The 20852-nt window shown below is 39.7% G+C and overlaps 1 protein-coding gene across 3 annotated transcripts in view; it reads right to left on the reverse strand.

Annotated features, from left to right (window-relative positions):
* Positions 1-20852, reverse strand: part of ARMH3 (armadillo like helical domain containing 3) — a 175630-nt gene that overhangs the window by 34099 nt on the left and 120679 nt on the right. For all 3 annotated transcript variants that reach the window (XM_063102456.1, XM_063102454.1, XM_063102455.1), the window contains one exon: positions 4414-4492. In XM_063102456.1, the coding sequence (XP_062958526.1) occupies positions 4414-4492 (79 nt within the window). The remainder of the gene's footprint in view (positions 1-4413; positions 4493-20852) is intronic.

The raw sequence follows: 20852 nt of genomic DNA on the forward strand, positions 1-20852 counted from the left end.
GAGTTAATCCTAAACTCTTAGAAGAAAACATAGGTGAAAAGCTTCATGACATTGGATTTGGCAACGATTTCTTGAATATAACACCAAAAGCACAAGCAACAGAAGAAAAAATAGACAAGATGAACTTCGTCAAAATTAAAAATTTTTGTTCATAAAGGACACTACCAGAGTAAAAAGGCAACCCAAAGAATGGGAAAAAATATTTGCAAATTGCATATCTAATGACAGACTAATATCCAGAATATATAGAGAATTCCTAAAACTCAACAACAGAAGAAAACCACCCAATTTAAAATGGGCAAAGGGCTTGAATAGACATTTCTCTGAAGATGATATACAAATGGCCAACAAGCATATGAAAAGATGCTCAACATATCATCAGGAAAATGGAAATCAATACCACCATGAGATACTACTTCACACCCATTAGGAAGTAGTATTTGTTCACACACACACAAAACAGAAAACAAAACAAGTGTTAGCAAGGATGTGGAGAAATTGGAATGTAAAATGGTGCAGCCACTTTAAGAGACAGTCTGGCAGTTCCTCAAAATGTGAAACATAGATTTATTATATGATGTAGCAATTCCACTTCTGGATCTATACACAAAATAATTGAAAGCAGGAACTTGAACACATATTTGTTTGTCAATGCAGCATTATTTACAATAGCTAAAAGGTGGAAACAACCCAGATGTCTACTGATAGATGAAAGGATAAGCAAAATGTGGTATAGCTATAATGGAATATTATTCAGCCATAATAAAGAATGAAGTACAGGGGCCGGCCAGCCCGTGGCTCACTCAGGAGAGTGCGGTGCTGATAACACCAAGGTCATGGGTTTGGATCTTATATAGGGATGGCCAGTTAGCTCAATGGTTGAGCGTGGTACTGACAACACCAAGCCAAGGGTTAAGATCCCCTTACCAGTCATCTTTGTAAAAAAAAAAAAAAAAAAGAATCAAATACAGATACATGCTACAACACTAATGAAACTTGAATACATTATGCTAAATGAAACAAGCCAGTTACAAAAGTTCAAATACTATATGATTCCACTAAGGTACCTAGAATAGTTAAATTCATAGAGACAGAGAGTAGAACAGTAGTTACCAGAGGCTGGGGGCAGGGGTAATGGAGAGTTGTTGTTTAATGGGTACAGAGTTTAAGTATGGAATGATGAAAAAGTTCTGGACCGATGTATAGTAGTGATGGTTGTACAACAATGTGAATGTACTTAATGCCACTAAACTGGATACTTAATAATGGTTAATATGGTAACTTTTATGTAACGTATATTTTACCACACACAAAAAAGATGTCAAAATGAACATGCTCCACAATTAACCCCAGACAAATACAATACCTGCATACACACTATAAAAATGTATGCTTGAAAATGCATGACCACTCAGTTACACTGAGGGTATTAACTGATTAAAAAGCTCTGCCCTCCATGAAGCCATTCAGAATTAACACAAAAATGTCATCTATCTTCTGGATGTCTGAAAAGAAACCTCAGTGTAAGAGACTGGGCTTTGTTTAATAAGCAATGATGAATTTACAAGCATCACCTTGAAATGCCTTAAACAGGGGCTGGAATGTGTCTGGGGGTTGTCAGAATTCAAGAATTCACAAGTCTCTTGCTAGAAGAAAATGGCAGGCTGGGCAGGCAGATCTAGCAAAGAGCCCTGTCTTGTCTGTTAACTAAGTGCTATAAATTCCAGTTAATGTCTACCCATGGTCTTTAGGTTTTATTTTAGGAGTACTTCAGAATCTAGTAGGGATTAAGTTTCTGATTTTTTTTTTTTTTTTACTACTCCGTCTACTGCTAACAACTGCAGGACCCTACTGCATCCCAAAGCCAGCATTCTAGGAAGTATGAATATTCTTAATATTAAGTGACATTAGCATTAATGTTCAAAAGTGAAAGGAGAGAAGTGCTCCAACACATGTTGGTGATTAACAAGGCAGTCAAATACCTCTAATCTGCTAGTGCTGAGAAGAGAACCAAGTGCACCCTAATGCTGTCATTTAGCACCCTTCAAAGTCAGTTAGGGAACAGAAGCAACAACTATTTTAAGGGTGGTTTTGAAAAGGGTCCCTGAATACTATCACCCTCCTCCCTAAACTCCCCAACTGAAAAGGATTGTTAAAAGAGGTAATGAGTTTACAGAAACTCCATGAGAGCAAGGAATATACTTGGATTATTCATTGATCCCTACAACTCAGCACCACACCTTGTACTACAGCAGGCATGTAATTATTTACTGAGTAAGTAAATGTGTGCGAGTTGCTATCCCTTCCCCATTCTTATGTATGTTCTCTCCCTCTCCATAGAAATCGCCTCATCTCTGGCTTGTAAACGTTTTGGAGAGGCACTTTTGTCACTTCATTTAACTCTGAAAGAAGTTGGAGGAGGGTGAGGACACGTGCTTGCTAATCATCCTTTTCCAGATTGCCTCATGTGCCAGAAAGGATTTTTATTATTGGTCTGTGGCTGCTACTGCTGGAAAAAGATTTCAGCCTGACCTTCCCAAGCTGCTGGGGGATGAAAACTGCACATGGCTGACAGTAAAAATGTGTTCTCCTTTTTTTTTTTTTAAAAAAAAAAAGCTTTTAGACTAATCAGACCTCACTGGGGTAGGAAAAGTCACCCCTTATCTCACTGTACAAAACTCAAGATGTTTTGCATAAAAATAATATAGTAAAATTGATCTGAACTGGTCCAATGGGAAAAAGGTAGCATCACAAAGCACCTCAGAGAGCACCAGCATCAAAAATAGGACTCAGGACTGCACCACAGGGAAAGAGGAGAAAAGAAAATGAAAACCATTTATAAAAGCAGTTTTGAATGTGAGGATGAATTCTCACAGCTGGTCTCACAAAAGAGAACAAATACATCAAGGGGAACAACCGACGGACTAACAGCGTTCTATCCATCTGGCTGAGGAAAGAGCCACTGGTGAGAATACAGAGAAGCTGTCTGTTAGGAAAAAGGCTTGCTTGGTGCCTCATTGGGATAACTGAATAGCTTTTAGGAACGTTGGGACACATGGTCATACTATAGCTGGCAACAGGAAACTCAAACAAGGGTTACAATGATGTACTGGCAGAGAGCCAGCCCGTGGCTCACTCAGGAGAGTACAGTGCTGATAACACCAAGGCCACGGGTTCGGATCCATATATAGGGATGGCCGGTTGGCTCACTGACTGAGCATGGTGCTGACAACACCGAGCCAAGGATTGAGATCTCCTTACCGGTCATCTTTATTTAAAAAAAAAAAAAAAAAAAATGATGTACTGGCAGAAATGGGAGAACAGAGCATATGTGTTTTTCTTATTGGCTTGGAGTCTATACCCTGGTCCCTCCAACCCTGGGGGCAGGGTGAGAGAAACAGGAATCCTGTGAATAGGATGTCTTATCTTGTGTTTTTAAAAACAGGACTCAAGGGCTGACCCAGTGGTTCACTCGGGAGAGTGCAGCGCTGGGAGCACAGCGGCGCTCCCGCAGGTTCGGATCCTATATAGGGACGGCTCCCCTTACCGGTCATCTTTAAAAAGCAAGCAAACAAACAAAAAACAGGACTCAAGAGTCTCATTTTGACACATCAAGTTCAATCCCATGCCATGCTAAAGCCCCATCTGTACTTTTATATAATGCAGAGCTGAGTGCAGGCGCCTTGGGAGTAGGGGAAATCAGGCCAGCCTCAAGGAAAACAAACACACAAGGCTATCTGCATCTCCAACTCAGTCCATACCATAAAACCTGCTCAGAAATAATTGCTCAAAGCGAAGGGAATTCAATCACTAAGGAAAATTCGTCCCATTGAGGGCTCATGTTTTAATGAGACTAACAACTTCAAATTAAGCTGGACTCAGGGTTTTTCTAATTGGCAGTTTCATCTATTTCTAAGTTCTTATTTCTTATTTTCAAAATTCAAAATGACTATGACTAGGGCCGAACCAGTGGCTCACTCGGGAGAGTGCGGCGCTGGGAGTGCAGCGGCGCGCAGAGGCCGCGGGTTCAGATCCTATATAAGGATGGCCAGTGCGCTCACTGGCTGAGCGTGGTGCAGGCGACACCAAGCCAAGGGTTACGATCCCCTTACCGGTCACACACACACACACAAAAAAGACTATGACTAAAATTTTAAAAAAAAATGCCTTATCACCAACTCTAAAACAATTATTCACCAAATTTTCACCTACGTATCTTCTACATAAATAAATGAAGCTTTCATCATTCTCTGTTTAAAGTACTATCAACCAATCCTGCACTAATTCCTCTCAGCAGCCTGGCTCTGGCCACCCCCTGCTAAAAGCTCAGTCACAGAATCCCCTTGCCATCACAGAGATGGGAACAGCTTGATTCTAGCCACCAACTAGGTCACTTTGGAGAAAGTGTCTTACCTGCTCCTCTGACAGTTGGGATATGTGATTCACAGCAGCGTAGGACTCAATTTTGGGGTTAAAATGGTTGATGATGGCTCTGAAACAAAGAATTAACATTAATACGGTACCAGCTGGAAGAAGAAGATAAACCAGTTAAAAATAAGGATTGAGTATCCTCTGGTTTAGAGTACTAGAGCATGGGAGTAATTGTCAGAGAGTAACTGTCCTCTTATTGAACACGAGGAGGGGATGAACTGAAAATTCTGAAATGGGAAGAGTTTAATAATTTATTAGAGAATAGAATCAAGCATCTCTGCTCTGCAAATGAACCAAGGGTAAAAACCCACAGCCAAACAAACAAAAAAATCCCAAGTCCTTTAGACAAGAAACAGGACCGGGGTAGAGGGGGTGGGAGGGTGGCTGTCCACTAGGGGGCCCTGCTGTTTCAATCAGAAAGAAAAGTAGTGTGCTCTGATTCAGGAGAACTGGGCACTCAGTAAAGATGGGCCAAGATGCAGGCTAAATACCACCCCCCAAAGAAACTGAGCTTCATCAAAGCCTATAAGCAATCTTCATATTTGTTAGTAAAGAGTTTCAAACCAAAATTTTATTTCCAGCCATTCAAACCAAAATCTGAGCATCATTTTTAAACACTCCCTCTCCATCACTCACTCACATCCAAGGTCACCAAGTCTTATCAAATCTACTTCTTAAAATCTCTGAAATAAATAAATTTCCCTGAAACTAATACCTTGGTATAGGTCCTTGTTATTTCTTTCCTGGTGTGGCAGAAAGAGCACAGGCTTTAGATCTAGGTTTGACATAAGTCCATACTGATATAAATAAATGATTAAATTAAATAGAAAAAAGACAAATATTTTCTTATAGAACAACTTCGAATAATATGTATAGATACTCCACCCCACAGGAGGTAGAGTCTAATTCCAACCCTCACTAAGGATGGGCTAGATTTAGTGACTTACTTCCAAAAATAGAGTAGCAAAAGGGAAAAACAGTAACTTTACAGTAAAGAAAGCTGGCAAACACTACCTTAACAAAGTGATGAAGGTTATCATCACCAGTGATGTCACGTGCATATCATGTAACCCCTGACATAATCTGATGAGAAGGGCACTACAACCTCTGTTATATTCATCTGAAAGCCCATAACCCAAGTCTAATCATAAAACAAAACAAAACAAACAAAAAACCTCAGACAAACCCAGACTGGGGACATTCTACAGGATACCTGGCGAGCACTCCTGAAAACTGTAAAGGTCATGGAAAAAAAGACTTGAGAAATTGTCAACAGATCAGGGGATACTAGGGAGACATGAAAACTAAATGTAGTATGGTATCCAGGATTGAACCCTGGAAAAGAAAGAGGAAATTAATGGATAAACTGGTGAAATCTAAATAAAATATGGAGTTCAGTTAATAGTAAGTACCAATGCTAGTTTCTTAGTGTTGATAAATGTACTATGGTAATGTAAGATGGGGGAAACTAGGCTCAGGGTATACAAAACTCTGAGTATATCTATCTCTGTATTTTCTTTCTCTAAATCTAAAATTATTTCAAAATTAAAAAGTTTATTAAAATGTGTGCATGTTTGAGATAGTAAACAGAGAATATTTTCCTTTAATATAGTTTATTGATAGTAAAGAATTATAGAACTATTTAATCTAATTCAGGTAATAAAATTATCAGCCAGAGCTTAAGAAAAAATAATGATTTGGAATGCTGGTTTGACCACTCATTATTCTGACTGATTTTTGGCAGGTTATATATCTCGCCAGAGCAAAAAAGTGGGAATAATAATACCTACTTCAACACTTAGCACAGTGCCTGGGAGTAGTATATTGTAGGCATACCATAGTGTTTGTTGAAAGAGTGAAAAAAATCTTAGAGGGTTCTTGCAACATTTACACAATTCTATAACATAAATATATAACATTTATATTATATATAATACAAACCTGGAAAAGGAACGCCAAACTTCTAGCACAATGCCTGGCACACAGCTGGTGCTCTATAAATATTCAACAATGAATAAATCAAATAGGATAGAAATGGGTCAGGAGCAAGAGGAGGGTTCTGATAACTTATTTTTCCAGGGACTACCAAGAGGAACAGAGATAATATCTGCAAGTTAAGGTTGTGGTATGGTCTAAATCCAAAGTGGGAAAGAATTTTGTGACCAAGTCGGGGTCAAATATTTTTCTTACTCAGAGGGTGAGTGAGGTTCAAGGATATTGGCAGGGATGAGCCCAGCCCAGAATCAGAAGAGAAAACCAGAAACCTAAATCCAATGAGAAGACAGGGGAAGGAGGTTTAGAGAGGAACTAAGAATCCGACCAAACCTAACAGAGGTACCAATTAAAAGTTAACTCGGGGTAGAGTCTGAGTCATTAGGGTCTAGCATCCAAGACCAAAAGGACTGAAGGAAAGGAATTATAGTAGTCAAATCAACCTACTACCATCAGACCTGAGTCATCTTTGGAAAAAGAACCTGTATTCTGTAAATGCATCCATTTCATGCTTTTATATGTTTGTTTGTTTGTTTTTCATGTTTTCCTTAAATTTCTTAGTAAAAGTTCTTTGAAAAAATGTTTGGAAAAAATATTGTTTCAACTGAACTATGGGTTTTTCAAAATTTTGTTTTGGTTTCTGGCCTAGGTTTGGAGATCAGAGCTAGTGTCTGTCTGAGTAGAATAGTAGCAGTCACTGGGGCCCAGCTGGCAACACAGGGGAACTGGTGAGGTTAGGCAACGAAATAATCCTTGGGAATGAAAAGCTGAGGATGTAATTCTGCGCCCTTTCTACCAGAATAGTTCTCTCACCAGGAAAGAAAGCAAGGAAGGAAGAAGAGGCGAGAGAAAGGAGAAAGGGAAGGAGAAAAGGAAAGAGGGAAGAAAGACAGGGGAGAGTAGGCTAGGAGGGGTGAGGGAGAGAAAGGAAAATCTGGAAAATATCAAAAAATACATTTATTACCGTCCGTTCTCACCATTATAATTATCAAATGTCAACTGGGTCTATGGATGTCCTGTTCTTGATATTGTTGGGCATATATGCTGATATATAGCTTGGGCAAACTCATTATGAGGGCATGACAGATTTGCTACTCTGGAAATATATACTTGGAATGAAGATAAAATCATCTTCCAACCTGCTCTGAGACATTATCCTCCCAGAGCTTCATATCTGAGCAGGTGATTAAAGTCTCTCTCCAGGCAGGGAAACCAGGCTAAGTCAACCCAAACTGAATGACACATGCCTTTGCAGTGACTGAAGTACTTAGCTTCTCTGTCCCCAAGAAATCTGATGGCTACTCGGGCTCACCTGGATTATGATTCCACACTATCCCACCTTGCCATGGCTCCAGAAGAGGATTCAAACTGACTAGCTCTCAGAGGGGGAAAGATGAGGTATCAGATTTACAGGTAAAGGAGGAGTCTCTCTCTCTTTTTCAGGCTTTCTTTCTCACTGATATCACTTACAAAAGGATTTAGTACTCTCTTTTCTGAACATATAGGGAGGGAGGTCCTGAGAGATTCTAACAGTAGCACTCTCTTATTTTTACTGATCCAAACCTGACAGGCAGCAAGTATCCAGTACTGCAGTCTAAGGTTTGGATCTTCTGGCAAAGAAGAAATGGCACTTTTTTTCTAACCAAAGATGAATGAGCAAAATATAAGTTCAACTCCCTCTCCACCCATTCCATCCAAACCTCCACCCTCCAAAATGTGCGGGGTTCAGAGAAGGTGAAAACTACAAGCAGGACACAGGTACCTAGCCCCTGACTAGCCTGGTAGAGAATGAGGCGAGTAAGGAAAGAAGGTAACTGAAGAAACCAGAGAGAGGAGTGTCTTGCAGGAGCAGGAGGGTATGGCAGGCTAGATCTAGATATCCCTGCTAGGTTTGTATTAGATTGTGATGGAGTGAGTGTTCGTGTGCCCTTCAAATTCATAAGTTGAAGACCTAACCCCCAATGGCTGTATTTGGCAATAGGGCCTTTATGGAAATAATTAAGGTTAAATGAGGTCCTAAGGGTGAGGCCCCTGATCCAATAGGATTAGTGTCCTTATGAGAAGAAACACCAGAAATCTCACTTGCTCTATCTCTGACATGTGAGGACACAATGACAAGGCAGCCATCTGCAAGCCAGGAAAGAGAACTCTCACCAGAAACCAATCCTGTTAGAACTTGATCTGGTACTTCTATCCTCTAGAATTGTGAAAAAATACATTTTTGTTGTTCAAGCTACATAGTCTACGGTATTTTGTTATGGCAGCCCAAGCAGGTTAATACATAGATGTTCTGCTCTCCGTAGGAACCCTGGTATGGAGGCAAAGCAAATCCCAAGAGTCAGTCTTTAGCAAAGTAGTAGAGCAGACAAAGTCTGCTTCTCATCTTGCAATGACTTCCTGTCTTTGTGCCCTTTACATTTATGAGTTAGTTTTCTTCTCTCCTAGAAGAGGATCATTCTGAGGTTCCTATGCTTACAAAAGTTTGAATCACAAATGCAACAAATGTAGCCATAAGGGTTATATGCTTCTCAGGCAGAGTGGACCTGATCTTTTGGCCTTTACTAGGTGAGAAACACAGACTTTAGTAAAAAGAAACCTTGCAGGGGTTTTTGAGTGGCCTGTGCCAAAGAGAGGACACACATACTGGACAGAGACAATGTCTGAACAGACAACAGGGTGCACAGCACTGCAGAGGCTCCATACATGGCAAAGAAACAGGCCCCTTTCTTTCCCTTTTATTTGGCATCTTGAGATTGGTTTTCATCTAATCTCAGCCCTTCACATATTTAAACAAAACCTAGCTTATGCCAGCCAAAAGCTTTCAAGCTAAAGAGTAACGTGGAATAGAGGACTTGAAAGGAAGAGAAAGAGTAGGAAGAAGAGGAAGGTTTGAGTGGACAATGAATGAGAAACAATAGCCATTATGAAAGATTAAGGCTTCCCTTGACAAAGGTGGCAAGACAATTACACAGGGAAAGAATAGCCTTTTCAAAAAATGGTGCTGGGACAATTGGTGCTAGGACAATTGGATGTCTACATGCGAAAGAATAAAGTTGGATTCCTTCCTCACACCAAAGACAAAAATTATCTCAAAATGGATCATAGATCTAAATGCAAGATCTAAAAACTACAAAATTCTTAGAAGAAAACACAGGAGCAAATGTTCATGATCTTAGATTAATAGGCAATGGGAAATGCAAATCAAAACCACACTGAGATACCACTTCACACCCACTAAGTTAGCAATAATAAAAAAGACAGTAAATGTTGACAGGGATGTGGAGAAATTGGAAGCCTCATACATTGCTGCTGCGATTGTAAAATGGTGCAGCTACTTTGGAAAGTAGCTTGGCAGTTCCTCAAATCTTAAACATACAGTTACCATATGACCCAGAAATTCCACTCTTAGGTATATACTCAAATGAATAAAAACATATATCCACACAAAAACTTGTACACAAATGCTCATAGCAGCATTACTCTTAATAGCCAAAGCATGGAAACAACCTAAATGTCCAGCAACTGAGGAATGAACAACCAAATTTGGTGTAGCTATAATGGAATATTATTCAGCCGTAATAAGGAATGAAGTACTGGTACGTTACAACATGGATGAACCTTGAAAACATTATGTTAAGTGAAAGAAGCCAGATACAAAAGGCTACATATTGTATTATTCCATTTATAGGAAAGGTTCAGAATAGGCAAATCTGTAGAGACAGAAAATAGATGAGTAGTTGCTTAGGACTGGAAAAATGGTTAGGGAGGAGTGGGGAGTGACTGCTAATGGGTACAGCGTTTCTTTCAGGGGAAACAAAATATTCTTCTTCTTCTTCTTTTTTTTTAAAGATGACCAATAAGAGGATCTTAACCCTTTACTTGGTGTTGTCAGCACCATGCTCTCACAAGTGAGCTAACTGGCCATCCCTATATAATCCAAACCTGTGGCCTTGGTGTTATCAGCACCACACTCTCCCAAGTGAGCCACGGGCTGGCCCTGGAAGCAAAATATTCTAAAATTAGATTATAGCAATGGTTGCACAACATTGTAATTATACTAAAAAACAATGACTCGTACACTTTATTTTTTTTTTTTTATTCTTTTTTTTTTTTTTTTTAAACTTCATAATGATTATTTATTTATTTATTTTTTTTTAATTTTATTTTGTCGATATACATTGTAGCTGATTAATGCTCCCCATCACCAAAACCTCCCTCCCTTCTCCCTCCCCCCTCCCCCCGAACCATGTCCATTCTGTTTGTTTGTTGTATCAACTTCAAATAATTGTGGTTGTTATATCTTCTCCCCCCCCCCCTGGTTTGTGTGTGTATGTGTGTATGTGTGTGTGTGAATTTATATATTAATTTTTAGCTCCCACCAATAAGTGAGAACATGTGGTATTTCTCTTTCTGTGCCTGACTTGTTTCACTTAATATAATTCTCTCGAGGTCCATCCATGTTGTTGCAAATGGCAGTATTTCATTCGTTTTTATAGCTGAGTAGTATTCCATTGTGTAGATGTACCACATTTTCCGTATCCACTCATCTGATGATGGGCATTTGGGCTGGTTCCAACTCTTGGCTATTGTAAAGAGTGCTGCGATGAACATTGGGGAACAGGTATACCTTCGACTTGATGATTTCCATTCCTCTGGGTATATTCCCAACAGTGGGATGGCTGGGTCGTATGGTAGATCTATTTGCAATTGTTTAAGGAACCTCCATACCATTTTCCATAGAGGCTGCACCATTTTGCAGTCCCACCAACAATGTATGAGAGTTCCTTTTTCTCCGCAGCCTCGCCAGCATTTATCGTTCATAGTCTTTTGGATTTTAGCCATCCTAACTGGGGTTAGATGGTATCTCAATGTGGTTTTGATTTGCATTTCCCGGATGCTGAGTGATGTTGAGCATTTTTTCATATGTCTGTTGGCCATTTGGATATCTTCCTTAGAGAAATGCCTACTTAGCTCTTTTGCCCATTTTTTAATTGGGTTGCTTGTTTTCTTCTTGTAAAGTTGTTTGAGTTCCTTATATATTCTGGATATTAATCCTTTGAATGACTCGTACACTTTAAATGGGTGAGCTGTATCATATGTGAATGATTAAGGCCTCCTTGACCTTAGTAGTTCTTGGGCAGGCTGCTTTCCCCAACCAATTCCACATGGAATTCACAGATCTCAGGGTGATTCACTCACCAAGAGAACTTTTCTAAAGCTTCCATATGCTAGCAGTACTGGTGGCAAGAGGAAAAGGAGCTCAGTGGGCCACTGCCCATTTTGTAAATTACAGCAGATGGAGTTTCAGGAGCTTCTGGAGAGAGAGGCCTCTGTGGGGCAATACCACAAAAGGTAGCAGAGATGTGAGTGAGACTGGCACTGGAAGGCACATGTGCAGGGAGGACCAACCCTACCTGGAGGTGAGAAGTTTAACTCCTGGTAATATACATGATATCCTTAAAGTAAAAGTTCTGCATTTGGCAAAGGATGTCAACTTTTGGCTGTTCATATAGAATGTCAGGGATAGAGTTGGTAGGTGAAAAGGAAGGTTCTCATGTTCTCAACACCCTTGATCATTTTTTTTTTTTTTTTTGAGTGATGGTTGGAGCTGCCCACATTATTCAGAGAGAGCCAACCATCTAGAACTAGGAAGAGGATTTAAAGAAATACAGGTAATGAAGTCCAAGGCAAGGGAAAGCAGAGTGGAAGGTAGAACTTAGTGAGAAAAGGGAATACAATTTCCAACCAAACCTCCGGCTTTCCTGAAACTGGGACTAAAAGCTCCATGAGAGCGGGTACCAAATTTATTTTGCTCACTAACATATTCCCAGGCCTGTAGCAAAATGCATGGTACTCCAAGAGATTCAATTTTTAAAACAGAATGAATAAATGAAAGTCTAGGAAGGTTTTTGTCCAGTCTCATCACCAGTAAGCTTTTTGATCACCAGCTATTCTCCCAAAGTATAAAAATAACAATAAAAATATCTTATCCCCATCTGGGAGAAAAGGTGGCTCAGACATGAACAACCGTCCTCCAAAGAAAAATAAAAGTTGTCACTGAAGACAGTAAAGCTTTTTCTTCCTCTTAAGTCATACCAGGAGGCTAAAGGAAAGCTTTCCAGCATTTCTTATTAAAGTAATCTACTATCTTCTAAAAGTGAGCCTAGGTTTTTGTTTGCTTGTCTAGGGGCAGAAAGGATGAGGTGAGGAGTGGGGACAGTGTGTTATGTTCTGGTATTGTGCCTCCTAATGTTACTGAATTAGAAAGTCCCAAAGGGGAAGGGGAAAAAAAACAGACAATGTCATAAAGGGAAATTTCTAAAGTCAGCTACAGTGAGGGATGGCTCTGAGCCCAAAGCACCTTTAAGGGCAGGAATCTGGGCCACCCTCCCATGCAACTGTCAACTTCTGACTGTTGAAGACAGGGGTCACTTATAAAGACCAACGCAAAATGAAGTTAGACAGATGGAACAGCAAGGCTGAGCAGCAAACTGGCTGGGGATTTCTTGGTCCATTTTTAACTTATTCTCTCTGACTCATGACTCTGCAAAGCAGCGCTCTTTTCCCAAGTGCTGGGTGGCTGATGGCTGAGACACAGAGTTAATGCCCAGCTTACCCAAGACATGCATGGAAATGTTACTTAATGATATAACTTAAGAGAAAATGTGGGTTCTTTCTCATATCCAGTATGATCTAAAGCAAATCCTCCAAAGATGCAATTTCCCACGATCTCAGCTATGTCCCATGGACAGAAGCATCTACGTGTCTTTTATGAAACAGTAAATAAATGTTTCATCCAGAAGCCCAGAACATTATGATTGTTTCATTACTGTGATACCTGAAGGAAGCAGGCTGTCTGTAAAAGCTGCTATGTAAATCCGTCAGGCAGAAAGAAGAAAAATAGGCAGAGATTGTTTACAGGAAAAGCTTCTGTAGCTCTCATTCCGAGGAAGAAGGAAACATAACTGCTATTCTAAACATCGTATATACTGGGAAGATTCTTAAACATTTTACCCTTAAATTATTCCTATAAGGCTATCACATTTACATTAAAAAGTCTGATTATGGGTGAGTATCTAAAGCTTGGTAAGAAATTTGAATCTTAAGCACCAACCTCCTAAGAGTTATAGCCCTGTATTTTCAAATCCTTGCTAAACATGTATAGGTGGATGTCTCACTTTTGTTTAGCTGGTAATCTTCACACGGAATGTTATTTCTCTTCACCACTGAAAAGCCTAAGTTTTATTTTTCCTTGAAGACTCAGTTAAAATACCACTGCTTCCCTGAACAACATGGTACATGGAAAAAGAAAGACTTTAGAGAGGAAGCAGACCTGAGTTAAAATCCTGATTCCTCCACTTATTATCTGTGTGACTTTGGACAAGAGACCAGCCTCTCTTTTCCTTTCTAAAACTTTCTTCCATGTTTTCTTGTCCATCTAACTTGCCCTAAAGGGATTTTTTTTTTTTTTTGACACACCTTCTCTTTTTCTAGACCAGTCCAGTGATATACTACATAATGTACTACAGAGTATATTCTCAGGTATCTGGGGAATAAGGACAAGAAAACCGTCATAATCATAATTGCTTTTATATCGAAAACCTTCGAACATACCTTCAAACCTTCAAAAGCCAGGTAAAAGACTGGCTTCTCAGAAGTGGTGAAGGTGAGACTGAGTGGTATATGCCAATGGTTAAAATGGTTCATCTGAGGTTGAGTTATTTAATTTTAAACTAACATTTCTTTTCACCGTCAGAATTGCTTCACACACTTCCATTTCATGCAGTAATAAGCTTCCTTCTTCATGGAGTCGATGAATCTTCAGCCCATCCAATTCAACAACAACAAAAAAAGCAATTTCACTTGATGCCTGTTAACAGCAGTGCATTACAAGCCTCAGAGACTCCGCTAATTAACATTAAACAAAATAAAACTTCAAATAAGAATACCTTCTAACCTTTTCACTTTGAAACTATCTAATCAAAATTTCAGTAACTGACCTGGTAGGGTTATCCTTCTAACTAGTCCCCTAAGTACTAGGTCCTTAACACTTCCATGCCAATTATGCTCCTCCTTATACTATGTCCCTGTGGTCATTCTTTTCAAGACCAAAGACACACACAAAAAATAAAACCTTACTATAGGAGGCATTTTGACAACCAACAGGAAGGATGAGCTTCTGCTCAGTGCATCTAGTTGCTTGCTTTACCCAACAATTCAATTATGTAAATTGGCCTAAGTAATCACTAAAGATAACTTGATTTTTTGTACATATAAATTTATCATTTGAAGGAAATGGAACACAGAATGTGTATCACTGACTACAGTTATAATGATAACCCTACCATGTCAGTTGCTGAGGGTTACCTTAAGTAATCCTCATATTTTAACCTGGGGAATGATTTGAACCAGCATTCCTCTTGATTTCTAGGTGAGAAACACGTGTCACACTAGGTAAGTTATTCACCTATTAACTACATTTTCATCCAGGCTCTGTATTAGGCAAATGAAGATTCACAATTCTTTAAACTGAAGGGAAACAGGAGAGGGTTAATATGTATGAAATGTACGTGTACATGGCCTGAGGGGCAGTTGCCTCATTTTCTGAAGCTGTGTGCAAGACTAGGCATTTTGGCAGTTTGGGTTTTCTACCTTTATGCGTGATTTGGCCCAATGTAGGTTTCCACCTCATCATCTGCTGGAAATTAAGCAATTGGTTATACCTACTTTGCTTGAAAAATGAACTAATTTCTAGTTACTGTGGCCACAAGCCAACTAAGATGCAATGGGCTAAATTATCTCCTCTAACACTGCCATAGGAAAGAAATGAAATTTCTTCCTGCTTTGGAGGCCAGCCTGACAAAGTATCTTTTCATTGTTTCACATTTGTGTGTTTACAATAAGTAACATTTTTCACCGTTTCCACAATCATAATGAATATGAATGTGGAAGGGAAGAATGAACCACAGGAGTTGAAAGAACCACAAAAGTCAAATGCACCATCTACATTTCCATAAAAGGCATCACTTAATCCATTTCCCTTAGAAATGTCTACTTTTTATTAAATCTTTCTCTCAATAAATGAACGGAGATTCTAAAACTTTCCAAAAGATAAAACACCTACAAGATTAACCTATCCCCGCTCAGATCCATTACTCTATGCTTCAGATTCCCTTATTGTCTTTTTAGTGGCAGGTCAGGAGCTGCTGGCAGAGTTCCTGGGGCTATAGAATGAAAACCTTTGATAACCTTTGGAATTGGTTTGACCCTGGGTTTCCTATCTCCAGAAGCAAGGACCCCTACACTTCAGAAACATCTAGTGAATATAAAGGAATAAAATAGGCCATGTGAAAATGTATATTAGATTTCTGACACTCTTCAGGACACAAGAAAATCCTAACATACACATGGAAGGAATTCTGAAGCAGTGGAGATCAGCTCAAAACCCCAAGAAGTTATCTAATTTTAATTAACGGCAATCATTACAATCCCTTGAATATGACTCAAGAAATTTTAAAAAACTGGCATGAGGCAAAAACCTGAAATATTTTAATTACACCTCATTCCCATTAGCCCAATTAATCAATTTATTATAAGACATTTAATTTTTAAGTATGGAGAGGGCAGGAGGGCAGAAAAATGAGCAATTTAACTTTTTTCCTATTATTTCAAAAATAGGCAGAAATTATTTTAGTGGATCACATGCTAGACTGGGGAGGGAGGGAAATATTCTGTGGATCCCTTACCAGTTAGAGAAAAAGAGGCACATGAATCCCAAACTAAATTAGAAGAGCCACACATATACCTCACTGGGGAGAGGAGGTGTAAGGATCTTATGTGCTCAAAGGAGGAAGAAGGCTGTCAAGATTTCTGAGTGGTCCAGTGTGGGCCATATGGATCCTATACTAGATAGGAATGGTCCTGATGTTCATGCACAGTAGAGATGGGATGGTGGGACATATGGATTGTGCACTGGTTTTCAAGTACTCCAAATAAAGAATGAAATTAAAAGACATGGAATGAGGTTTGTACTCCATCCCATGGGGACCTTTTAGAACTCCTCAGGAAAGGCAATCAGCGAGTCTGCCAAAGTAATTAAGCAAGCAAACATTTACCATAAAGCCCACATCACTTAAGTGAACAGAGATGAATCTTATTACAGTGCACTGTCAGCTCTGGGCCTGCAGGTGCTAACCACCGACCGAGATGTGGTGTTACTCGGCCCTGGTTGCTCACTCACCTGCCCACTGTGACAGAAAGCTTTGCCTTTCTTGTCAGCTCTGCAAAAGCAGACTGCTTTCACCTGCTCTGGCAGTGACTTATGTTGCTTTCAGAGAGACCCTGGGTGTAGATACTGGGGGCAGGTGGTGGGGCTTACTAGAGAAAGGAGCTTTGAGAGGTAGAGACGTATGGGTGTGGAAGAAAGCGGGGAGCAGGGGAGCAGTTCCGTTACTAAGGTAAAGAGAATAGGATAGTTTAGTAAATAAAGAAGTAAACGAAGAATAAACAAGCTGCCCAAGTATTGGACCATTCTGCGTAAGTGAAGATGATAGCCTCTCTCTCTCTCTCTCTCTCTCACTTAAAACTTATTGCAATATACTCTCTCCTCAGGAAAAAAAATTTTTTCCAAGCAATGTTGCTTTACCAATGTTAATGGCAGTCAAAATCTGCTTTATTAATGAGTTAGCGCCAAAGCTCAAGGGTCAGATTTTCTCAACAACATAATCAGTATCTATTATTTAACAAAGTCCACTGTTTGGTAGAGGAAATGAATATTTATCAATTATCCTAAGATTTACGAACGGCACCTGGAGCACCTTTTTGCCCTATTTCTTCCTGCAAATAATTTCGAGAGTCAAAATGAAAGCCCCAAACTAACTAAATGCCAACCTACAAAAGTCAGAGACCCAGAGAGCTATTATTCAACAGAAACCCTCATAAGGGTAAGGCTGTAAGAGTAGCTATGAAAACAAATTCAAAAATCTTGTAACATTTTAAAAACTCATCAGGGACCTTATGTCTATCACTCAGAGGAGTAGATAAAAATAGAAGTGAGTAAGGCCCCTGTGTCCAGAAACCAATAAATCTCTAACTCATTACAGAGAGGAGACCCTAAAGACATTGCTTGGAGACAGACATGACCAGCCAATTGAAGAAATGCCATGGACTGGGCTTGTGACCGAAACTGATGTTGGAGTCCTTACAGCACATGCAGGCACAGGCACTCATACATGCACACTTCTCTCTAGGCCTAGAACAAGAGCAACAAAGAATTGTGGTAGAAAGTAAATTGCAACCTTACTTTCTACCACAGCTCTTTGTCTGCAACAGGGCCTGCAGTTTTCCTTACAATCAAAGTGGGATGTGGGAAAAGGAGGGGAAACTAGGTAACTACTACATACTCAGAACCAAGCAGTGCTGCCCAGGAGAGGACTTAATGGGAGAATAAATTTGGGGCCCAATTTTTTGACAAGCACCTCCAGTAACAGCTAGTAAAGCAGGGGGTGAGAGCCAGCTCTAAACATTCATCACAATAGTGCAAAAAAATGAAGGTCTTTAGGGGAGAGTCTGTGAGATTCCACAGCAAGAAAATGAAGCCTGTGGGGAGGGTGAGGCGGTTGGCTCTGGCAGATTGTCCCTACAGGAGGCTGGGGATAATTGTTTTATGCTAGCTAAGAGGTTATTAGCTGCTTTCTCTCCAATATACCAGAAAGAGTGGTAAGTTTTTCCCCTCCTGAAAAGTGATGCTACCAAAAGGAGAAATTTAGTTTTAAAATGATTACAGAACTTTGTTTACCTTTATAAGCACATTGTAGAAAGAGAACTTCTATATTTTTCCTCCTTCTTTACTCCGCAAATTTACAGTTTTCTCATATAGTTAGGGTATTTGAAGCTAAGGATTTGTCAGCACTGCCCGTGGCTCTTGATAATTCAGTTTGACAAACATCTCAATACCTACTACGTGCAGACACTATGCTAGGCAATAGGGTAGGTGAATAAAATATAGAAGAGACACACAACACAGACAATTCATTATGATATGGTATGGTCTAAGACAGACAAAGGATAGAAAAAGGGTATCATGGGAGTACAGAGGAAGTACTTAGCCAACCTGGGGGCTTAGGATAGGCATTCTGAAGGATAGGCTTGAGTAGTCTTGAAATATCAATTAGTTTAATCAGACAAGGAAAGGTGAGAATGTGCTGGCACACTTTCTTACAGGGATGGACTAATACTCAACTTTTACTAAATTAAACAAAAGAAACCTTACTAGTTAAATTAAGTACATGCATTCAATAAACAGCCAATTTTTTCCAGTAAATCAAAGAGAAAAGTTTTAAGTGCCTTTCCCAGGACTTCATTTTAAATCTTTTCCAGCTAAGGGGAGTAGGACAACCTTTGTGAAAGCCATGAGACCTTTGCCTATTGGTGTCCTGTTTGCACCTGTTTGCTCAATGCTGGCTCAAAGATGCTCACAGAGACAGACTAGGACAGGTTCTGTATCTCCTTTCCTCTAAACTAAATGTAAACACAAAGCAATTTTTGAAGTTGAAGGAAGGCCTTTCAGTCTCATAGGGGAGTGAATGGATCTCAGCTGTGCTGTGCCCGCCCACTGCAGTATGTCAGCCTCCAGCTGGTAATGCAGCTGCTTCACTTAAAGCCACACTGAAGTCTCTAGTCTCTGATCTCCACCAAACAATGAAGAGACTAAATAGCTCTGCTTTGCAGCTGCCGACATTCATAAGTGTTTCCTTGGTTCTCTTTTGGCTTATAAGACAATAATATACGTTTGGGAAGGTCCTCAACGAGAAACATAAAAGAGAACCCTTAACTACATGAAGAGCCTGAGCAAACACCTTACTGCCAAGACCAGTAAGGCATCGTAACTCCTACACCAGTAGCATGTTAAACAGCATCAGGACACACACAGATTCCTTCAGCAGGGCCTCCCTCTAGTTACATAAATGACAGCAACCCACCACTCGGCCAATGAGAAGGTTTTTTTAGGGCATTCTTAAAATCCCTTATAATTCAGTGAATATGCAAAGATAAAAATAGCATTAATTGTCTTGACTTGTTTCTTAAAAAAAACAACGCATAATGCTATCAATAATTCACCTCAAAGTGGCTTTAGTTGTTTCAAAGCCCCATTTTGGATAATTAAAACCTTTCGGCTATCCTCTTGTTACTCTAGAGGGAATTTGAAGTAAGTAAATTCTATTGTGTTGGGATAAACTATTCAGTTCATGATTGAAAAAGGAAACCCTCTGGTAACAATTCCAAAGCATACTTCCTGGCTATACTAAGTTAATCCAAGAGCTATCAAGACTGTATTTCCTATTGTCTATTAAGATCTGAAGCAGACTTTTATAATGGGGCTCCACAGACACATTTAGGGAACACAATCAGAGGGGGAGCCCTATAAGCACTTCTTCAGCATCTCAATATCCACTTCCCTGGCTTAGAGCTTCAGGTCAGGTGATTATTCTGTAAGACAATGATGGCAACATAAAGGCCTTGAAAGATGAAACCACTCATTCCAGTCATCCATTCATTCACTCGACATTTATTGTACTATACACTGTGCTAGGGGCAGAGATCACAGAAGTGAAAAAAAAAGCATGGTCCCTGTCCTTAGGAACTCACCATTTAGTGACAGACAGACATATAAACAACCATACCACATGGTGATAAATGCTGTAAGAGAGAAACTACAAAGTCCTGGGCAATGAGTGTGAACCATTCTGCCTCAAAGAATCCAGGAAGCTTTCAAGGAAGGTGACATTTGAGCTAAATTTTGAAGCATAAATAGGATTTGCTAGATGAAAAGAGAAGTGGGAAGACATTCTAGGTAAAAACGTGCACAGGGGTATGAAATTTGAGACTCTGTGACTAAGTCTAATTTGGCCATATCTCTGGCTAGTTAAGAGAGTGATAGCAAATAAAACTAGAAAGGTAGGCTGGGATCAAGGCGTCATGCAAAAAAATTTGGATATTATCCTATCCCTATCAATGATGAGGAATCAAGCAAGATTTAAAATCTAGTGGTTTTCCTAATGAAATATTTCAGATGTACAAAAACGTGCAGAGAAGAACATATTGAATGCTTGTGCATCCACCATCTAACTGAAGAAAGCCTTATGACTACCTTTCAGACGAGATCGGGCGCGTTCAGGGTGGTATGGCCGTAGACCTTATGACTACCTTTCAAATCTTCCATGCAATCCCCTTTTTTGGGGGCAGGTGGCCAGTATGGGGATCTGAACCCTTGGCCTTGGTTTTCATGTACCCCTTTTTTACTGCACATCTGAACCTCTATTCCCAACAGTAAACATTCCCCTGAATTTGGTATTTATCATTCTTTTACAAAGCTTTATTCTTTTACTAAATATGAATGTGTCTGTAAATAAAATATATATCTTTTTGTG

The sequence above is a fragment of the Cynocephalus volans genome, chromosome 7 (genome assembly GCF_027409185.1).
Source record: "Cynocephalus volans isolate mCynVol1 chromosome 7, mCynVol1.pri, whole genome shotgun sequence".
NCBI lineage: Eukaryota > Metazoa > Chordata > Mammalia > Dermoptera > Cynocephalidae > Cynocephalus > Cynocephalus volans.